General features: G+C 43.1%; 1 protein-coding gene across 1 annotated transcript in view; it reads right to left on the bottom strand.

Annotated features, from left to right (window-relative positions):
• LOC120027655 (cadherin-12-like) overlaps positions 1-23,570 on the bottom strand; it is a 115,639-nt gene that overhangs the window by 54,703 nt on the left and 37,366 nt on the right. The window contains exons 3-5 of the mRNA XM_038972650.1: positions 17,623-17,742; positions 11,535-11,702; positions 8,503-8,690 (exon numbers count right to left, since the gene is read on the bottom strand). Coding sequence (XP_038828578.1) covers positions 8,503-8,690; positions 11,535-11,702; positions 17,623-17,742 — 476 coding nt within the window. The remainder of the gene's footprint in view (positions 1-8,502; positions 8,691-11,534; positions 11,703-17,622; positions 17,743-23,570) is intronic.

Here is a 23,570-nt window from a genome sequence, read left to right as displayed (position 1 = left end):
CTGTCGCGCTTCTAGTCCTTAGGAAACTTTGCAGTATTCTGTTTTTTTATGTATTATTTCTTACATTGTAAAGTAAAAATTATAAACAGTACCACAATAACATAACAATAACAAGGCTATATACATGGGGTACTGGTACCGAGTCAGTGTGCGGGGGTACATGTTAAAGGTAATTTGTACATGTAGGTAAAGGTGAGGTGACTATGCATAGATAATAAACAGCGAGTAGCAGCAGTGTACAAAACAAATTGAGGGGGGGTGGGTCAATGTAATAGTACGGTGGCCATTTGATTTATTCAAACTCGTCATTCAGCACTGCGTCTGTACCCCGACCTGTGCAACTGGGTCCTGGACTTCCTGACAGGCCGCCCCCAGGTGGTGAGGGTAGGAAACAACATCTCCACCCCGCTGATCCTCAACACTGGGGCCCCACAAGGGTGCGTTCTCAGCCCACTCCTTTACTCCCTGTTCACCCATGACTGCGTGGCCATGCACGCATCCAACTCAGTCATCAAGTTTGCAGATGACACTACAGTGGTAGGCTTGATTACCAACAACGACGAGATGGCCTACAGGGAGGAGGTGAGGGCCCTCGAAGTGTGGTGTCAGGAAAATATCCTCTCACTCAATGTCAACAAAACAAAGGAGATGATCGTGGACTGCAGGAAACAGCGGAGGGAGCATCCCCCAGTCCACATCGACAGGACAGTAGTGGAGAAGGTGGAAAGTTTTAAGTTCCTCGGCGTACACATCACGGACAAACTGCAATGGTCCACCCACACAGACAGCGTGGTGAAGAAGGTGCAACAGTGCCTCTTCAACTTCAGGAGGCTGAAGAAATGTGGCTTGTCACCTAAAACACTCACAAACCTTTACAGATGCACTATTGAGAGCATCCTGTCGGGCTGTATCACTGCCTGGTATGGCAACTGCTCTGCCCACAACCGCAAGGCTCTCCAGAGGGTAGTGGGGTCTGCACAACGCATCACCGGGGGCAAACTACCTGCCCTCCAGGACATCTACACCACCCGATGTCACAGGAAGGCCAGAAAGATCATCAAGGACAACAACCACCAGAGCCACTGCCTGTTCACCCTGCTATCATCCAGAAGGTGAGGTCAGTACAGGTGCATCAAAGCTGGGACCGAGAGACTGAAAAACAGCTTCTATCTCAAGGCCATCAGACTGTTAAACAGTCATCACTAACGTAACGTGGCTGCTGCCTACATACAGACTCAAATCTCTGGCCACTTTAATACATTTAATAAATGGATTTAACAACGGCACTTTAATGATGTCTACATATCCTACATTACTCATCTCATATGTACTGTATATACTGTATTCTACACCATCTACTGCATCTTGCCTATACCGCACAGCCATCGCTTATCCCTATATTTATACGTACATATTCTTATTCATCCCTTTACATTTGTGTGTATAATGTTGTCATTGTGAATATGTTAGATTATTTGTTAGATATTAATGCACTGTCGGAACTATAAGCACCAAGCATTTCGCTACACTCGCATTAACATATGCTAACCATGTGTATGTGAGCAATACAATTGGATTTGATTTGAAACCACTCGATCCGTCTATGGGAGGTGGTTCGATGAAAGTCTCTGGTTGTCCACCAGAAGTTACAATGTCCTTTGTTGTAGGCTTCTTCTGTCTGGGAGTGTCCGTTAGAATATATACTTCAGGCGTACCACGCGGTGGTGAGAGGACCTGTTCTTCCCTATCGTCTTTGGTCAAATGTCCGAGACTACTTTACATGCACAGCTGCAGACTGTGAATGTTTGGTTCAGTCTTTTTAACCATTTCAACGTGTGGGCCATGGCCTCACGTTCTCTGGTCTCAATGGTTGATTATTCAGGGTACAGCTAGGACCACTTTACACGCCGGGCAGCAACCTGGCATGTTTTGGTCTAATGTAAATTTTGTTAGCAAGTCCTTTTAAGCACTCTTGTCTTTGAGGGCTGTCATGTTGACACAAACTCTGAGCTCACTTGGGCATGGCTACTGACTGGGCACACGTTTGCCTGAAACAGAATTCTCATTTACTAGGCTAAAATCACATTTCAATCTTTTCAAAAATAGTTTCATATATACAGTGTGAAAGCTCTTAAAGTTACAATGTTTCCGTTATAACATCTTTCTGATCATTTTAATGATATTAATTGTCCATATTCCATCTCTCATCATTCCCAACATTCGGATGTTGAAATATATTGTCCCAGTGTCTATTGTTTGATGTTGAACTTTTTGGAGGCGAAGTCTCTCTGTGTAACAAAGAATTTTCAGCCTTCCAATCCTGCAGAGCCAAAGGGAGAGTTTCTGCAAGGTATTTAAGCATAAAAGACTGTGTACCCAATCCCCTGGAGGACTGATACTAATGAGTTTACAAGCTCATGTGACTGAAGCCATGGAGGCTGGTAAGAGGAGGACGGCTCATACGCTGTAAACCCCAAGGCATTTTTAACCCATAAGAGTCTAAACCCTGCCTAAGCTGGGGGAGGGGGGGTGGGGTTCTACTAAGCTATATGTAATTGTTTTAAGAAGGTCATACCAATGATTAATTAGCTATTTGATTTTGAATTTTAAGACCCATTGAAGAATCCCCCAAAATATTATTAGATGAAAAAGTAATTTGGACCTTACTGCTAATAGCCCATACAAATGCATTGAATAACAGATTCACTACTTAGAACAAACTTAATTTTGAACAATTGTTCTGAGTGTCTGTTCTATATCTGAGATATAAGAAATATATATTTTTTAATGTTATTTTTTATATGTATTTAACCCCTTATTTTTGGCACTAATCAGTCTCCATATATACTCCCATACATTTTTTCAACTGGTACTGGGGGACCTTCATACGAGTATTGTGAGGCCTATGGGCATCCTAGAGCAATGCTACAGATGATTTTGTGAGAAGACCAATTTTGGGATGTCTCATGGTCTGACAAACACCGCTCTAGCTCTGTCACCTTTCATATATCTCTAGCTTAGACTGACAGATTTTTATTGGGATTTTATTTTATGCTAATTAGATATCTGCAGGAGTACGGACAGCGACTTTAGTTAACTCAAATACTTCTAGTAAGTTGAACTCAAAGTCAATGAAAAGTCAATATTACTTCAAATGTTTATGTGGTACTGACTCCAAACTAAATGAGAAGTCACATTTTTTATTAACAGATAACAAATTAACTTTTTTTCCTAAGTAGATTTTAAGGAATTTTTGTAGTGCCAATGTTTGTTTTTGGAGATGGCTTGGCTGTGTGCTCTATTCTATACACCTGTCAGCAACGGGTGTAGCTGAAATAGTCTAATCCACTAATTTAAAGGGGTGTCCATATACTTTTGATAATATAGTGTATCTTAAGGCCTTATTTTGAGGCCTCGCTTTACCCTAATACAGTGGCCTGCAAGTAGGGTTAAAAAATTCCACTACGTTTTCCAAAATTCCCAGATAAAAAAAGTATAATCCTGTTGGACGATTTCCAGGAATTTTCCCACTGGAATTTCTGCATTCATAATGACAAAATTATTGGATTAGTTTAGACAAATGTATATGATTTATCTTTGTGTAGCATAAGATTAATCAATCACTCAATGTAAATGCAAAAACACGGATATTAAAAACAATAACATTTAAAAAATCTACCTGCCTTAGTGCATGCTGGGTAAAAAGTTAATTTGTTATAATAACTTAAATGATTGGGAGTTGCCACTGGTCCCCACCTCAAAAGGCAAATGATCGCTGTGAACCAAGGAACCTTGGGCCAACGGGGAGCCACAAGAATGAATGATAAGCCCTCCCGCCGCACCCTCTCCAACATGGGCTGAATCAGAACCACTGCCGGAAACGCGTTAAGGAAGGTCTGAGGCCACTGGTGCGCCAGAACATCCGTTCCCAATGGGGCACTGCCGAACCTCTCCCATATCTGGGCAACCACCTAGGGGTGTAGTCTCCACTCCTGTGGAAGAGCACCCCATCCCCTGGATAGCAGATCTGCGCTTGAGTTGAGGCAAATGGGAACATGCATCGCCTGAAGTGAGAGCAAATGTGCACTGCTCAACAGCAACAAGGAGCGAGCCAAGGTGAGGAGGGGGAGGGACTGAGTCCCCCCTGCCCGTTGGATGTACTGTATGGCACTGTCATCATGTTGTCGGAATTGACCTGCACATGCCTCCCGACAACCACGTGGGGCAGAGCATGTAAGAGGAGTTGAGTGGTTGGTCAATAAAAAAGTGCTCAGATGAAGTAGAGGCTAAGCTACAGGACTGTTTTGCTAGCACAGACTGGAATACGTTTGGGATTCCTCCAATTGCATCGAGGAGTACACCACATCGGTCATTGGCTTCGTCAATAAGTGCATTGATGACGTCGTCCCCACAGTGACCGTATGTACATACCCCAACCAGAAACCATGGATTATAGGCAGCATCTGACCTGAGCTAAAGTCTAGAGCTGCCGCTTTCAAGGAGCAGGACTCTAACCCGGAAGCTTATAAGAAATCCCGCAATGCCCTCCGACGAACCATCAAACAGGCAAAGCTTCAATACAGGACTAAGATCGAGTCGTACTACACCGGCTCTGAACCTCGTCGGATGTGGCAGGGCCTGCAAACCATTACAGACTACAAAGGGAAGCACAGCCGAGAGTTGCCCAGTGACACGAGCCAACCGGATGAGCTAAACTACTTCTATGCTCACGTCAAGGCAAATAACACTGACACATGCATGAGAGCACCAGCTGTACCAGAAAACTGTGTGATCATGCTCTCCGCAGCCAATGTGAGTAAGACCTAAGACCTTTAGACAGGTCAACATTCACAAGGTCTACACAGACGGATTACCAGGACGTGTACTGCGAGCATGCGCTGACCAACTAGCAAGTGTCTTCACTGACATTTTCAACCTCTCCCTGTCTGAGTCTGTTATACCAACATGTTTTAAGCAGACCACCATAGTGCCTGTGCCCAAGAACACTAAGGTAACCTGCCTAATTGACTACTGACCCGTAGCACTCACGGCTGTAGCTATGAAGTGCTTTGAAAGGCTGGTCATGGCTCACATCAACACCATCATCCCAGAAACCCTAGACCCACTCCAATTTGCATACCGCCCTAACAGATCAACAGCTGATCCAGTCTCTATTGCACTCCACACTGCCCTTTCCCACCTGGACAAAAGGAACACCTATGTGAGACTGCTATTCATTGAATGCAGCTCAGCGTTCAACATCATGGTGCCCTCCATTCTCATCAATAAGCTAAGTACCCTGGGACTAAAAACCTCCCTCTGCAACTGGATCCTGGACTTCCTGAAGGGCCACCCCCAGGTGGTAAGGGTAGGTAACAACACATCTACCACACTGATTGTCACGTTCTGACCATAGTTATTTTGTATTTTCTTTGTTTTAGTGTGGTCAGGGCGTGAGTTGGGTGGGTATGATCTATGTTTTCTGTTTCTATGTGGGGTTTCTCGTTTGGCCTGATATGGTTCTCAATCAGAGGCAGGTGTTAGTCATTGTCTCTGATTGGGAAACATATTTAGGTAGCCTGTGTTCTATTGTGTTTTGTGGGTGGTTGTCTTCAGTCTTTGTGTGTCTGCACCAGATAGAACTGTTTCGGTTTTCACGTTTGTTGTTTTTTGTATTTGTAGTGTTCAGTTTTGATTTATTAAAATAAGATGAACACTAACCACGCTGCGCTTTGGTCCGATCCTTCTACCACCACAGACGATCGTTACACTGATCCTCAACAAAGGGGCCCCTCAGGGGTCGTGCTCAGCCCTCATGTACTCCCTGTACACTCATTACTACATGGCCAGGCACGACTCCAACACCATCATTAATTTGCCGATGACACAACAGTGTAGGCCTGATCACCGACTACAACGAGACAGCCTATAGGGAGGAGGTCAGAGACCTGGACGTGTGGTGCCAGGACAACAACCTCTCCCTCAACATGATCAAGACAAAGGAAATGATTGTGGACTACAGGAAAAAGAGGACAGAGCATGCCCCCATTCTCATTGCAGTGGAGCAGGTTGAGAGCTTCAAGTTCCTTGGTGTCCACATCACCAACAAACTAACAAGGTCCAAGCACACCATGACAGTCGTGAAGAGGGCACAACAAAACCTATTCCCCCTCAGGAGACTGAAAAGATTTGGCATGGGTCCTCAGATCCTCAAAAGGTTCTACAGCTGCACCATCGAGAGCATCCTGACTGGTTGCATCACTGCCTGGCATGGCAACTGCTCAACCTCCGACCACAGGGCACTACAGAAGGTAGTGCGAATTGCCCAGTACATCACTGGGGACAAGCTTCCTGCCATCAACGACCTCTATACCAGGCCCTGAAAATTGTCAAAGACTCCAGCCACCCTAGTCATAGACTGTTCTCTCTGCTACCACACGGCAAGCGGTATCGGAGCACCAAGTCCAGGTCCAAGACGCTTCTGAACAGCTTCTACCCCCAAGCCATAAGACTCCTGAACATCTAGTCAAATGGCTACCCAGACAATTCACATTGCCCCCCCCCTCCCCACACCACTGCCATTCTCTGTTGTCATCTATGCATAGTCACTTTAATTAACTCTACCTACATGTACATACTACCTCAACTAACCGGTGCCGCAGCACATTGACTCTGTACCGGTACCCCCCCCCCTGTATATGTTGTTATTTTTTACTACTCCTCTTTTATTACATGTTACTTTTATCTCTTATTCTTATCCTTATTTTTTGAAACTGCACTGTCGGTTAGGGGCTCATAAGTAAGCATTTCACTGTAAGGTCCTGTTGTATTCGGTGCATGTGACTTTAAAAAATGGACTTGATTTGAAATCCCGTGCACTGCTCTGGTGCTCCATGTCATTTCCTACCACTCTGCTAAAAAACGCTTTGAGTTCACAGGAAATAAAACTCCCACTCCAAATTCGCTCCATTAATTTAAATCACAATTTAACCAACACCCATCTATTTTTGTGAATACCTGAACCTACCAATTGTTTTTGAAACTAAACCATATGGATTTGAATGAAAAGTATTTGAAATAACATGAAAAGGTAAATCTAAGAAGCCAACATCATTTCAAATAGGCTACATGTAATATTAAACAGCATATAACAGCATAAGAGCCAGACATGTAGCCTAAAAAGCAAAGAAAAGGAATAATTAGGCTATATTATTTAAATTATGTCAAGGCTATAGCCTACAAAGAAATACATTGTGAAGCATTTGTGAGTGTGACACAAGAGGCTGGTAGGGACATAAAGAGCTCACCATTTAAAAAAACAACATTTTGTTGTATTAAATGATTATATAGTCTATACATTGCCCATATAGGCTGTGACTTACTCATAATTAAATACAAATTAAACAAAAAAGGACTTATTAGTGCCTTAGAAACACGAGTTTGGCCAGTCTGTGGCTTCAGGCTCATGTGATGGTGCCTGGAGAGCCAACCAGCAGCAGAGAATATCCTCTCCACACTTGCAGAGCCACTGGGGATGCTAAACATCCTTTTGGCCAGTCTTGCCAGGCTTCGCAGAGATGCAGAGTTGTTTTTTTATTTTTCTATGGGTAGGCCTAAAGGTTTTTAGGCAACAAAAAAAACAATCAAAAGCTTCTTGAACGTGGGAATGTGCAAGACCTAATGGGCACAATATCAATTATGGCTATTGTACAGATAATAGAACTAAAATGAACGAAACATTTAAGAGATCTGATTTTTAGTTTAAAAATACTTTGCTACTTTGACATTTAGTTATCTACCCACCTCGTTCCTTTCTTTTATCATGTCCACATAGTAAGTACACCATCATGCTGTCTTTTTGGATTCCACAATAGTTATTTGGTTGTGGACACTACATTACATCACAATCACTCTCTTGCTCCTCATCTTTGTAAGTCACCTTAATTTAGCACCTGTGTGTTTTATCAGTTTCTTTATGAAAATATTTACCGAACTCCTTGACGGTAGCTAAAGCAAGGGGCTATAGCAGCACACAAGTAGAATACAAATGCATGCTGGTGTGGGCATGCCCTGAGCTCGTGAAGTGATGCTCCAGCCTTTGGGAATCTCTCAACAAGCGCCAGTCAAATTGAGCACGCTTGTGAGAGCTGCCTGAGAGTTACGTACACTGTCAGAAGTTCCAGGTAATTGATATAGCAAGCACTCCGTGACACCGTCCATACTCCCCGAATTGAGTAACCCTTGCACAGCGCACCACACCCTTGGGGGGACGCGTCTGTTGTGACCACGATCAGCCAATCGTCAAGATAGGCCTTGTCAGGTGCGATTGTAGATCCTTGCGAGAGTGCGACTCCCCATAGTATGTTGTACCGAAGTGGACTGACTGAAAGGGAACATGTGTTTAATGTGTATGATACCATTCCAATCATTCCATTCCAGCCCATTACTATAATCCTGTCCTTTGATTTAAATTGCCATCACGTGACTGATGAAGACCCTTACCCTTTTGAGAATGAGGATTCCTTCCTGATTGTGTTCATTGGTGATGATGTCAAACATGTTGCCTCCGTCCCCCGGTACGATGTTGTACTCTACTTCCGCGTTCTTCCCAATGTCCAAGTCATGAGCTTTGATCCTTCCCACAGCAGAACCCACTGCAGAGGACTCAGGGACTCTCAGGTGAAAGAAACCTTACAGACAAAAACAAACAAATAGATTGATCTAGAGTTCATTTTCAACTTCTGGCATTGTATTGATAATTTTTTCAGTGTGTCCCTAAATAGTTTGGAAGTGAGCAGCAGAGCAACTGCATCTGCCAATTGGCATTGTTGGCATAGTAATTATTTGTGCAATACAGCAAGAGAAAGGGAGAGAGAGCAGCAGACATAAAGACAGGACAGACGACTTCACCCCTGGTCTGAACCTTGGTGCTGTAACATCATTATGGAAATATCATAGTATTATTAGAGTGGAGTGACTACCTACCTAAGTAGCCTGTTGTAAAAGGCATATCAAAAATATCCAAAGACCAGGGGCCTCATTTATAAAACTGTGCGGAGGATTCACGTCAAAGGTGGCGTACGAACGAAACAGAACGTTCTTACGGACAAAAATATTTTGATTTATAACACAGTGTGCACGCACGTCCCACGCCGGTTTCCCTTTATAAACCAAAATCAACAAAGAATTTGGCACACGTGAGCGAGCGTCTTGTCCCACCCTTTTACCACCCATTGTTGCCTATAAATAGTCAGGGAAACGCCTCTAATTAATATTCATCCATACTGACTGCTAGACGACAATGACGGCAAATCCCGACAGAAAGGCTAAAAAAAGAAATTTCACCCAGTGTGAAATGGAGAGGTTGAAGCAAGAAAAAAGATATTGTTTGGTGGACACAGTGTGGGCATTACAAATGCCAAAAAGGCGTTAGTGGCAGCATGTGGCGGATGCTGTGAATGCTGCTGGCTCAGAAGGTCAGACCCTCTCAGAAATAAAAAAGAAATGGTCCGACATAAAAGTGGAGGCCAAAAGGTGCATAGCCTTACATAGACAAAGTGTTTGTGCCACAGGCGGGGGAAAGGGGACACCGGAGCTCAACCCCATTGATGCGACTTGTCGGTATTATAGGGGAATCCCTCCTGAGTGGAGTAGCGACGTAGGTGGAGGGGACACAGACATGCAAGATGCACCGGATGATCCAGGTATGTAATTAGTATTCCCTCGTTTGAAAAGAGTAAACCAAATGCATTCAAGTTTAAACATTTATTTACACAAACAATTGTGACATTTTCGATTGTTTTTAGTCGCTGCGTGTTCCACTGGGGTCGGTGGTGCTGCAGCTGAGCAGGAGTTGAGTGCGCCCAGCTCCGGCATCTCCACAGCACCTTGTGCGTCACAAACCTCCAGCAGCCGTGTCCTCACAGATGCAGTCCTGCAAACGCAGAGAGACACCATCGACGCTATTAACGAGGTTGCCAAGGAGTTGAAGTGTGACAGGCACGGCTTGGTTTCTGCAGGTGCTTCTCTGTAAAGCTGGGCCCACTACAGCACAGAGATCCAAGAGAACAGCTCTTGGTAATCGGAACCGGCTCATAAGCCACTAATCATCATTGGCAAGTAAATCTTGCTTGTCTCTGAGAATTCGCTCTCTCCGAATTCTTCCACTCGCCAAATCTTCCAACAGTGCCAAAGCAGCCATTGTGCATCATTACGCATTGTAATTGCTTGCCTTTTATACCCACCCATTTGATTGTCAAAGCTACCCAATTGCGTAACACCTTCAGGTGTGGTAATTACCCTGATTGTAATTGACAATGACAGGGCCATTATCACATTGACAGTTCTGCGCAACGAACATGTGATAACGATATATGAAACTGTGCACTCGTATCTGCCTGCCTGAGGCATCGAAAACGGCATCAGTTTAAACGTAATTTGTCCTACTGTTCACCTTATTATTCATGAGAATACATTTCATAACATGCAAGTATTGTTTAATAATTACAGATCCAATTAAATATGATTCTCAAATATTCTGAACAACCTATGAGTTTTTTTTGTTACAAATCATATTTCCGTTTGTATTTATTATCCTAAATCATGTTTTTTGTGTGGTTTTTTTGTGTGGACTCCAGGGAACTCTTCATATATAATACGTGAGAGGTAATATTTCGATTTATTTTACACAATGGTATCAATTTCAAAGTGTTTCATCCTTCCGCCATCGGAGTCGCAGTTTGTCATTACCCCAGTTTATGTGCGTAAGTATGGGTCAAAGTGTCCGTGGAGGACCGCATATTCTCCCGGCAAGTTAGTGTTTTTATAAATCCCAAAGTTTGCTAGGAAGGTGGCGTCGTTTTTTTTGTGCCTACGCAACGTTTATAAATGAGGCCCCAGAGCAAAATACTGAGTCACAATTGCATATTTGCAGTATTCCATTAACCTTTCATATTCAGTTACAGGGTTTTGGAGAGTGATCTTAAATATATGTATGAAGGCAATATTCATAAATATGGATATTCACAGTTGTTGGATCGATCCATGTTGTTCAAATATGCTTACTTTCATAGATCAATAAATGAATGAATAGCAAAATCTTACACAATTACACAATCTGTATGTTTGGCCTGCCTCCTGCATCTTACTTTTTGCACTGATTAACTATTTCATTGAATTGATTTGTTTGAGGCTTAAAGTAAATAATTCCAGCAATTTTATTACAGGCATCAGCTCCCATTTGAGTTGAACAACACTGCAAGTGAAAACTAATGGATTAATGGAAGGTAAATACCTAAGTCTGTTTATGTGGAAAGGTACTAAGCTACAAGTAAATAATATATAATATATAAGACATGGAAAGAACATAGATATCTGCCCAGTGGGAATCAGCATTATAACCAATTATACAATAAAAAAATGAAACAGGAATATTAAAACCGATATTATCAACATGCTTTTTTAACAGATGTCTACATGGAACTTTAAAGTAAACTTCATACACTGAACAGCACCCCCCTCCCTCTCTCACTTACTTTTGGAAAACCTTGGTGGGTTGTCATTGACGTCACTGAGGGTGATGTTGATGGTAGTGGTCCCAGCCAGACCTCCCAGCTGACCTCCCATATCCTTGGCCTGGATAAGTACCTGGTACTGCTCCTTCACCTCGCGGTCCATGTTCGGCAAGGCCGTCCTTATTATACCTAATGGCAACATGGTATCTTTAGAACACGTCAAAATGACATCTGACATCTAGGCACTATTATGCTCATAAGTTGTGCAGTCCAAATAGAAGATAGGTGGAAGCAAGATACAAAAGAAGGGAAAAGGTGAGGGTTAACATGTGTTCTGAAGGATGGCTGATGGTTGCTGTATGATGAGTCCTTTTTGATGCCCTCTTTTTTTGCTAGATAGTTAAAATATACAAATTACCTGTCTAGTACACTGTAAAAAAAAAAACTAGTTGAGTCAACCTAAACAAGTTTGTTACCCTGCCGCCTTAAAATGTTAAGTCAAATCCAATCTAAAGTTATTTCAACCTGGTAAAGTAAGTGAAACTGACACATTTGGATGTAATCACTTGTTGAGTGAACTTGATTTTTTAGTCAAAAGTAGCATTCTTGTAAAGTTCTTACTATGAGCACACTTGAGACTCAACCTTATCTGGGATTTGACCTCAGAAACTCTTGGTTGAAAATTAACTGAACTTCCTTCTACACCGCCAGGTCTTTGTACAATTTTCTGAACACAACAACATATAGCAGTGCACAGGGACACTTGACGTGAAGTTTGCATAAGCTCTTGGGATTTGAACTTGCAAGCTCATATGTGTACCTCTGAAGGTACCTTATGTGTAAATTTGACCTTTTTGTACACCAAGGAACAACACTTTATCCTAACTGTACCCTTTTTTAGAGAGTGTGTGGATATACAGTATGTTCTTGGTAATAAATATGTACCTGGAGGCACTGCAGAAACATCGATGCACTTGCGACCGAGGTTTCAAGTTAAAATCTCCAGGGAGATTATGCAAACTTTACGTCAATTGTCCCTGAGCACTGCTATTTTTAAGTTGGTGTTGTCAGGTAATCGGACAAGTATTCAGTTTATTCTGAGCACATTTTTTAGCAAAGTACAGAAATATATTATTGACAATAAATCTGTCAGGCCAATCTCTGTCAGCTCCACAGACCTGGTGGCATTGTAGTTGCTGGCAAACAGAAGATTAGAGTTTAAAATCCCAGGAGGTTGTAAGTTCAATTCCCATGATGTTGAGTGTAAAATGTACTCACAGTATAGCATTTTACAAGATTTTACTGTAATATGTATCCTGTACAATTACAATCACTAACTGCCCGTTGAGTCCCACCATCCCTTCTGTCATTTTACAGCAATAACAACTGCATTTGACAGTAAAAATACAGTATGTTTGTGTAAATTTACTTTTGAAAATACAGTTCAACTGTAAAAATACAATATTAGTTGCATATTTGCTGTATTTTTACCGCAACTACGTAGCTGGTGAAGTACTTTAGAAAACAAAAGTGGAACAAAACGCAACAGTTCTGTCAGGTACTCACACAAAACAGAAAACAAATATAACTAAAGTCAGGGCGTGACAGTACCCCCCCCCCCCCCCCCCCCCCCCCAAAGGTGAGGAATCCGGCCGCAAAACCTAAAGATATAGGGGAGGGACTGGGTGGGCATCTATCCGTGGTGGCGGCTTTGGCGCGGGACGTGGACCCCGCTCCACCTTAGTCTTGGTCCACTTAGGTGGCGCCTCTGGAGCGGGGACCCTCTCCGCCGACCCTGGACTGGGGATCCTTGCAGCGGGCCCCGAACAGGAGGGCGACTCTGGCGGCTCCGGACAGGAGGGCGGCTCCGGACAGGAGGGCGACTCTGGCGGCTCCGGACAGGAGGGCGACTCTGGCGGCTCCGGACAGGAGGGCGACTCTGGCGGCTCCGGACAGGAGGGCGACTCTGGAGGGAGGAGACGCAGAGACAGCCTGGTGCGTGGGGCTGCCACAGGGCTCACCAGGCTGGAGAGACCTACAGGAGGTCTGGTGCGTAGAGGAGGCACCGGATAAACCGGGCTGTGGGGGAGCATTAGAGCTCTGGTGCGCAGCCTTGGCACCACTCCTCCAGGCTGAATGCCCACTTTAGCCCAGCCCCTCCAGAGTGCAGGCACAGGTCGAACCGGACTGTGGGGGAGCACTGGAGATCTGGTGCTTACCACTCGCACCTCTCCATTAGGCTCAATGCCCACTTTCGCCCGGCATGGGCGGAGCGCAGGCATAGGACGAACAGCACCCTCCCAGCGCCCCGGAGACACAGTACGCAGAGCCGGCGCAGGATACCCTGGGCCGAAACGGCGCACCGGAGACCAAACACGCTGAGCTGGCACAATCCGCCCTGGCTGGATGCCTACTCTCGCATGGCACTTGCAGGGGGCTGGCCTATAGCGCTCCGGGCTATGAGTGCGCACTGGCGACACCGTGCGCTTCACCGCATAACACGGTGCCTGACCAGTACTACGCTGCTTCCGGTAAGCACGGGGAGTTGGCTCAGGTCTATCGCCTGACTCCGCCAATCTCCCCGTCTGCCTCTCGTGCCTGCTGCGCTGCCTTGCCTCATATCGCCGCCTCTAAGCTTTCGCCGCCTCCAGTTCTTCTTTCCGGCGGCGATATTCCCCAGCCTGTCTCCAGGGTCCCTTACCGTCCAATATCTCCTCCCAAGTCCAGGAGTCCTGAACCCTCTGCTCCTCCAGAGGAGCAGAGCAAAACAGTAATACAGTACCATACAATTATCCGTATCATAAAATCTATAGCAATTTCTAACAGTGTAGCTTTGTCAACACAACAAAAAACAAACAGTTGAAGCACATTGATTTGTCTAAAAGTGTGAAGTTTACGCAACAAGTCATCGAAGGTAGTAGGATAAAACACACGTTTTGTTGAATTTTCTTTTTCAGTTGAGTTGACTTTGGAAAATGAGCTGAAACAACTAAAAGGCAACATTACTTTTTACAGTGTAGCAGTCCCATTAGAAAGAGCCTATACTTAGAGGTGCATTAATGTACCTGAAGTCAAGGCTGTGATATATAGAAATAGAGGTCATTTCACCAAGTGGAGACACTTGACATTCAATACTGAACTAAGTGAGGCTTTATAATGATTCGCCAGAGGGTCTGAGGGACCTTGACATCAGAGGAAATACAGCCGAGTAATGGCCAGGTCAGCTAGGAGGATGTCAGCGTGATAGAAGGGATAGAAATGTGGCAAGATGTACATTTCCTATTCTCTTATTCCCCCATTCGTAATATGAATAGGATGGATTTCACATTTGATCCTCAAATCCTGTCTTCTGCGAGTGCAACAAAGGATGTTGTTTTTTGACATTCTTCTCATCTTTTTTGAATGCCGGCTCTAACAGGGAGGGATGATGCTGTGAAGTGCATGGTGATTAAGGCATGTGATTCCCTCCCCCACCTCCCCCACTTTCTTTTTTCTCTCTCTCCTGCTTGTTTGTTCAGCTGCGTTGATGTATGTAGTGGCAGGCTCAGCGTGGGAAACATTTGTTTTAACAGTTGGATTTTTTCGCCATCAGGTTTGAAATACAGTCACAGTGTGTGTTCTGTATATTCTCCAGGGTGGAAAGGCATAATCTATGATAGATTCTCCCCATTCCCTTTCTCCCTCTGATATCACGTTGGAAATGTTTATCATGTTTTCCTTTTATTTTTTCCCTCCCTTTTCTGTGACATACATTCATTTTCTTTGACTTGCTTTCAAAAGACATAATACAAATCTAAATTATAACACAGACAATTAGACCTTTGAACACACTGCTAAGAAGTAGAAACTGTATCGACCATTAGGCTACATCAAATACATACGGTAAGAGAGTTGTAGGGTTCTCGACAGTTAGCTGTCTATTATAAGATTGATGTTCACTGGCACAAGCTGGCTCCCGGACACACATGACAACTGGAGCGTGCCGGGTCGGAGAGGTGCTGATCCTTTGGCACGGTCATAGATGCCAAGCCACAACCATTACTACTGCAGTCAGTACCACTAGCACTACCACTACTACTATTTCACCCCAAAAATACTTTAAGACAAGCATTTCTGAAAGAAATGTCCTTTTCTAGTTGAATTTACATTTTCACAGAGGACAAAGTAATGTGTATTGCACGCATATTGAATTTAATTAGAGTTCCTTCAGAAAGTATTCACACCCTTTACATTTTTTTCTCTCCACGTGTTGTGTTACAAAGTGGGATTAAAATTGATTTAATTGTAATTGTTTTGTCAACGATCTATACAAAATACTCTGTCATGTCAAAGTAAAAAAAGTTAGCTTAAATTTTCATATGCCGAATAAAAAAAAAAAATCAACTCTACCAATCGTTTTGTCACTACTGTATAACTGTTAAATAGCAAATGTGCCTACTCTGGTCTTGACACGTGTGCTCCAGCCAACAGCTCGCAGGTACAGTGTCGGTAGGCTTTGCACTGCAGCCTGGTCTCAGAGCATTTCACATTATTTTATATGTAAATCTGGGACACTCCATTTAGTATGATATGTTACATTTCGCATGGTATGTGTTAATCTATGGATGTCCATCACCTATTTTGTATGATTATATGTTATGAATTTGCAAATCGTACAATATATGATGAATTTGCAAATACATATGATATGTTCCGAATTCTAGATAGGTGGCTAATATTAGCTAGCTGGCTAACGTTAACTAGGCTAGGGGTTATGGTTAGGGGTTAAGGTTAAGGTTAAGTTTAGGAGTTAGGTTAAAGGGTTAAGGTTAGGGTTAGCTAATATGATTAATGTTAGGGTTAGGGGAAGGGTTAGCTAAAAGGGTTAGGGTTAGGGGAAGGGTTAGCTAACATGCTAAGTTGTTTCATAGTAGCTAAAAAGTAGTAAGTAGTTGAACAGTTGCTAATTAGCTAACATGCTAAAGTAGTCCATGATAAGATTGGAACTTGCAACCTCTGGGTTGCTAGATATTCGGCTTATACATCCACCCACCCCGCATTAAGTAACTATACCGAATGTAACATATCATACTAACTTGAATGTCAAGAATTTATATTTACTATTGTACCTCTACTTTACGAGACCAGGTTGGCTGCAGATAGGCTAGTGTGCATGATGAGATTATTATGGATAAGAGCGAGAATATTTTGGGGGGCCAAATGGCAGTCAAGCATCGATCATCATGTCACCAGAATAAGACCCTCAATATTTATTGGAAAGGAGCATCAAGATCACTATGCACTTTCACCACCATGTGAAGTTAATCATAACTTATTTCATCTGTAACCTAATAAACGGCATTGTTTCATAGTGGGAGGACCATACACCATATCATCGCGTGACTACAAGTTTATCATATCAAAAATGGAGCATAAAGGCGGTTCAACCGCCATTTCACACATTCATTATACAGATACAAAAAGATCCCACCATGTCAAATGAACAGATTAACTGTTGACATTTATAAAGTTGCACCAAAACATCCTGTTTCCATCACAGCGGTCTTGTTTTTTTTTTATACTGTGACTTTAAAAACTGTGGATGGAAATGTGGTCCACCATAAAGGAACTTAAGGAACTTAAACTTGCCACTGTTTCTAATCCATTTCCCTGCCAGCTACAATGTAATCAAATCAAGATATCTCACTCATTTGTTTAATCGGATCAATAATGTATAATTAAATTCAAGACAACACTTTGTCAATACTAATTTTCAGAGTTAGAATATACGCCCACCTATTCGATTATTACAGCATTTGGAAACTCATTCTGTTTTTGGAAACTCATTCTTTTTTTTTTTTTTACAGATAATTACCATGCCTTTTTGTCATTTCAAACAAAGCTGGATAATAGTTAACACAATCCCAAACTAAACAGCATTCAACATCGACCAACATATGGGTCCTACGTGGCTCAGTTGTAGCACGGTGCTTCCCAGGACCACATGTACATAAAACTGTAAGTTTCTTTGGATAAAAGTGTCCTTTAAATGGCATATACAAATATGTAAACAGTAACAACAAGTACCAAATTAGACCCATTTCTGACTGACGTTGCCCATCTTATTTACCTGTCTTGGGATCAACAGAGAAGTATGGCTGGCCATGGAGGATGCTGTAGACCACTCTGGCACTGTTTCCATAGGTAGGGTCATCTGCATCTGTGGCTGTCACCTGCATCACATAGGTCCCTGTAAAACATACACATACATTTATATAATTCAGATGGGGTCATGTTTTATGGAATAGTTTTCATCCAGTTTAGTAGCTTGTGCCACCATGTATGCCTCCAAAATGTCACTCTTATTCCCTATAAAGTGCACTACTTTTGAGCAGGGCTCAGGTCAAAAGTAGTGCACTATGTAGCGAATAGGGAACCATTTGGGACAGAGTCACTTAGACTAAAGTGTGAAGAGGATATGATAGAAGATGAGTGTGGAGCATTGGAACGTTGAATTATTCACTATGTGAAATATACATTTGCAGCTAAGTGGATGCTTAGCCGAAACATACATCAGGGGTAAAATGGCTGCTCAGACACGCATTCATTAGACATTGCCTCCATTATGGAAACAAAGAGCCATGCACAGCAGGAATATGAAACAGGATGGCAGCCATCCAAACTTCCTGCTGTACCAGGAACAGAGTAATTACTGGTTATAGAAGTATGGGCTCATCCTCTGTAATTACTGAAGCTTCAATCTAAAACACCAATTGCAATTATCCACCGTCTCCACAGAAGCATGTAAACCTACCATCAAATCCAATTATTGTATCTATAAGCTCAATAAAACCACGCCTGTGGCCAAATGAGATGTATCTGTTTTGTTCCATATGTACAGGCTGGGACTGTACAGTCTGCTTGGTGGACATCCAAGAGAAGTTACATGCACAAATGGCCATTGACACATGCTAATCTTTTAGTTGGCTGTAACAAGCCTTTATTAAACAGGCTTTGCGCTGTGAGCAGATGGTAACAATTGTATTAAAACATTAGGTGAAAGAGATTAAGCCCTGCACCACCTATCCGGGTAGAATGTAGCTGAGATGCTCTACACACTCTATTACTGCTATGCCAATGCTAATGGTTAATCACTCATTTACAACTAGGCAGTTTGTGCTGGTTTATCAGCATGTGCTGTAATCATGTTTTTGCTTGTGCGTTTTAGTGATGCAATCCTTTAAGAAACACCTCTATTTCCATAAAGCTTTCAAATACGAGTGCTTGGTTTAAAATGCATTAATAATAGCTAAACAAAGCTATGCACCACTTTTTAACTTGGCTCATTCCAGTTCCTTAATATTCTTTGAAAATAAAACTACAGTTTTAATTGGTGTTTTGAATCCACACCAATTTCCCTAAGGAAGGCCTATCAGTTCCATTCATTTCATTAATGTAATTAGCAGTGATTCCTATTTTTCTCAGGCACACGCTCCATAAACACCCTATTGAACCATTTATCACACACACTGCAGACAGTGTTGCCAACTACTTTTCACGGAGATCCGCAATTGGCTACTTGATTTGTCACTAGAAGTCGCTAGATCACGTGTCGCCGCGATGACGGCACAGCTGCTGTCCCCGACATAGCGTTTTTGCTCCCTCTCCATCCGCATGTAATGTAAAAATCTTCCAAGAGTGAAAGAGTTCCCAATCGTTCTGATTGTGTTGTGATTGTGAACTCATGTTGTAAAAACTTTCACAGCGTAAAAAAGTTCCCACTCAATAATTGCATGTGCGTCTGTGTGGATGTCTGTGCTCGTGCAGATTTTTCTCACACCCCCTCGTCCTTGATTTAGCTAGCTAATGAGCATAATTAGCTGTAAACTGGTTGAGATGGCTTGTTCTCAGAGGCGTGCAGTTTTAACTTGTTTGTACAGCTAGCTAGCTAACTAACAAACAAACAAACAAATATATATATATATGCACTGTCAATCGAAAACGTAGCACCCAAGTCTTTGCAATCGCAAATAATCTCTCCTCACATCAACCCTCAGCACTTTGACTTGCAAATCCTGGTATTTATATGCTGATCTCACGTCTCAACAAGCTTCTGATACAAGCTTCAATAGTCCTGGCCACCATTAATTGGCAGATGTATGAAGCAAATGCGCGTGTCCACAGTTTTTGAGCTGGAGGGAGGATGTGAGAGAAACACCCGCATGAGCTCAGCCTTCCATATAAAGAGATGCGCGTGCAATTATTGAACTGGGAACAGCATGACATCACAATCAGAACACAATCAAAACGATTTTGAACTATTTCACACTTGGAAGATTTTTACATGACACCTTTACACCCCCTTCCCTTGTTCTTCTCTGCCTGTGTGTGCGCTGTTGCTGTGATTTCTGTTGCTCAGACAGCTTCTCCCACTCTTGTTTGCATCAGAACTGAGTGGGAAAAGTTGCTAAATGCTATCAAACCATAGAAACCCTCTGTGTCAAAACTCCCCAAAGGCAGCCTGAAAAGTAGTTGAACTCGCTAAATATAGGACAAAGTCGCTAAATTGTCAACAGTGACTGCAGAATAATCTGAAAATAATAATTATTTCTAAAGCGTGCTCAATCCCTCGTTTAAAGGTGCAACGTTTGAATAGTTCACCTAATTTCAGTTTGTGACAAAGCAAGCAATGTATAGTGTAGAGAATCCTTGTACCATCTAAACCGCTGTGAAATGTATTTTCAATTAGCCCAAATATTGTATTTTCAGCTGTTTAAAGCTGGTGTACAAAACTGAAACTGCTTTTAATGAGAATGACAGAACTATGACACACATTTTGTATGTGAATTTGGTTGGGTTGCCCAAAAAGCTACATATTGCTTCTTTAAATGAAATAGTTATTTCGCAGGCAGGACCTAAATTCTCAAAAAACACACACAACACACAGAGACTAAAGTCTGCTTCAGTGCCTTCCATCTTTGTTTCCCTGCAGTGAGTTGTAGAATGAACCATGTTTTCGATCAGCTTGAAAGGGACCATGTGGATTTAGAGCCCAGTTTGTGTGGGGAGTGTACAGGTAACTGCCAAAATAAAGGAAACTCTTGAGTAAATGAGGGATGCAAAGCAGTGGTGGAAAAAGTACCCACTTGTCATACCTGAGTAAAAGTAAAATTACCTTAATAGAAAATGAGTCAAGTAAAAGTGACCCAGTAAAATACTACTTGAGTAAAAGTCTAAAAGTATTTGGTTTTAAATATACTTAAGTATAAAAAGTCAATGTAATTGCTAAAATATTATTAGTATCAAAAGTAATATCAAGCCAACCAGATTTTCATGTTTTTAAAATTTACACTCCAACACTCAGAAATAATTTACAAAGTTCGCCAGATCAGAGGCAGTAGGGATGACGAGGGTTGTTCTCTTGATAAGTATGTGAACTGGACCATTTTCTGTCCTGCTATGCATTCAAAGTGATACAAGTACTTTTGGGTGTCAGGGAAATTGTACAGTGGCTTGCAAAAGTATTCACCCCCCTTGGCATTTTTCCTATTTTGTTGCCTTAGAACCTGGAATTAAAATAGATTTTTTGGGGGTTTGTATCATTTGATTTACACAACATGCCTACCACTTTGAAGATGCAAAATATTATATATATACAAGAAATAATGAAAAAATACTGAAAACTTGAGCATGCATAACTGTGACTGTTCTGCTCCTGAAAAAGGCAGTTCCCCCCCCCCCCCCCCCCAAATCAATACTTTGTAGAGCCACATTTTGCAGCAATTACAGCTGCAAGTCTCTTGGGGTATGTCTCTATAAGTTTGGCACATCCAGCCACTGGGATTTTTGCTCATTCTTCAAGGCAAAACTGCTACAGCTCCTTCAAGTTGGATGGGTTCCGCTGGTGTACAGCAATCTTTAAGTCATACCACAGAATCCACAGATTGGATTGAGGTCTGGGCTTTGACTAGGCCATTCCAAGACATTTAAATGTTTCCCCTTAAACCACTCGAGTTTTGCTTTAGCAGTATGCTTAAGGTCATTGTCCTGCTGGAAGGTGAACCTTCGTCCCAGTCTGAAATCTCTGGAAGACTGAAACAGGTTTCCCTCAGAAATGCCCCTGTTTTTAGCGCCATCCATCATTCCTTCAATTCTGACCAGTTTCCAAGTCCCTGCCGATGAAAAACATCCCCACAACATGATTCTACCACCATACTTCACTGTGGGGATGGTGTTCTGGGAGTGACGAGAGGTGTTGGGTTTGTACCAGACATTGCATTTTCCTTGATGGCCAAAAATATAAATTTTAGTCTCATCTGACCAGAGTCCATTCTTCCATATGTTTGGGGACTCTCCCACATGCCTTTTGGCAAACACCAAACTGTCACGCGGAACACACTCAGACAAGGAGACTGGGATGAGTTAACCAAGGTATTTTTTGAACACAGGGGGAAGATTGAGTGCAGGCCAGGGGAAGCTCAGGCAGGTTGCTGGAAACCAGGTGCGGAGGCTGAGGCTGAAACGAGAAGTGTGGGGACAGGGTAAGCAGGTCCGGAGGGAGCGTAGAGTGGGGAATCCAGAACAGAGTAGCATGACTGACGAGATGTCGGACTGGAGACAGGGACCAGAGTCAGAGCAGGCAGAACTGTAGTGGAGAGGAAAACAGAGTCAGGCAAGGGAAACCAGGCACAACTGGAACAAACGTCTAGAATCATGGACTGACTGGGCAGAGATTACAATCTGGCAGTGTGGAAGTGGCAGGACTGAGTATTTGTAGAGGTCTTGATTATGGAACAGGTTGCAGCTGGTGGGGATCTGCTCTGACTCCAGCACACCTGTCTCTGCCAATACAATCACACACACACACAGAGGGAGAGAGCACTGGGGGAGTGGCGGCAGCTCAAGGAGACACCGGATGAGCACTAGATGGCGTGACAGGAGCAGATGTGACACGAACGTGATTGCTTATTTTTTTCATTTAAGCAATGGCTTTCTTCTGGCCACTCTTCCATAAAGCCCAGCTCTGTGGAGTGTACGACTTAGTGGTCCTATGGACAGATACTCCAATCTCCACTGTGGAGCTTTGCAGCTCCTTCAGGGTTATCTTTGGTCTCTTTGTTGCCTCTCTGATTATTGCCCTCCTTGCCTGGTCTTTGAGTTTTGCTGGGCGGCCCTCTCTTGGCAGGTTTGTTGCGGTGCCATATTCTTTCCATGTTTTAATAATGGATTTAATGGTGCTCCCTGGGATGTTCAAAGTTTTGGATATGTTTTTATAACCTAACCCTGATCTGTACTTCTCCACAACTTTGTCCCTCGCCTGTTTGGAGAGCTCCTTGGTATTCATAGTGCCGCTTGCTTGGTGTTGGCCCTTGCTTAGTGGTGTTGCAGACTCTGGGGCCTTTCAGAACAGGTTTATATATACTGAGATCATGTGACACTTAGATTGCACACAGGTGGACTTTATTTAACTAATTATGTGACTTCTGAATTTAATGTAACGACGGGTGATTGAAATGAGTGAAGATTCAAATGCAGAGAGCGAAATGAACGGGAAAACGCTTTAATGTCCTTCAAAACGTAACAGGTCCAAAACATGGGTGAATGCCCAAAACACTGGCGCTAAACAAACCCCAAACCTCGTTACAAACACTGGACAGTGAAAACCCAAAACAAACACGATACATCACCAAACGTAACAACCAACAAGCCTGCACAAACACCAGCGGGCAAAACTAACTTAAATAACACCCATCCCAAAACCCCAACAAGGAACAGGTGAAAACAATTAGACAGAAACAAACGAAAAGGAAAAAGGGATCGGTGGCAGATAGTAGACCGGCGACGACGACCACCGAGCGCCACCCGAACAGGAAGGGGAGCCACCTTCGGTGGTATTCGTGACAGTACCCCCCCCCTGACGCACGGCTCCCGCAGCGCGCCGACACCGGCCTCGGGGACGACCCGGGGGGCGAGGTGCAGGGCGATCCGGATGGAGGCGATGGAACCCCTCCCAGTCCACGAGGTACTGCAGGCCCCTCACCCGGCGTCTGGAGTCGAGAATGGACCGTATCGTGTACG

Source organism: Salvelinus namaycush, chromosome 33 (assembly GCF_016432855.1).
Source record: "Salvelinus namaycush isolate Seneca chromosome 33, SaNama_1.0, whole genome shotgun sequence".
Lineage (NCBI taxonomy): Eukaryota > Metazoa > Chordata > Actinopteri > Salmoniformes > Salmonidae > Salvelinus > Salvelinus namaycush.
This window is presented reverse-complemented; position numbering and strand designations above follow the sequence as displayed.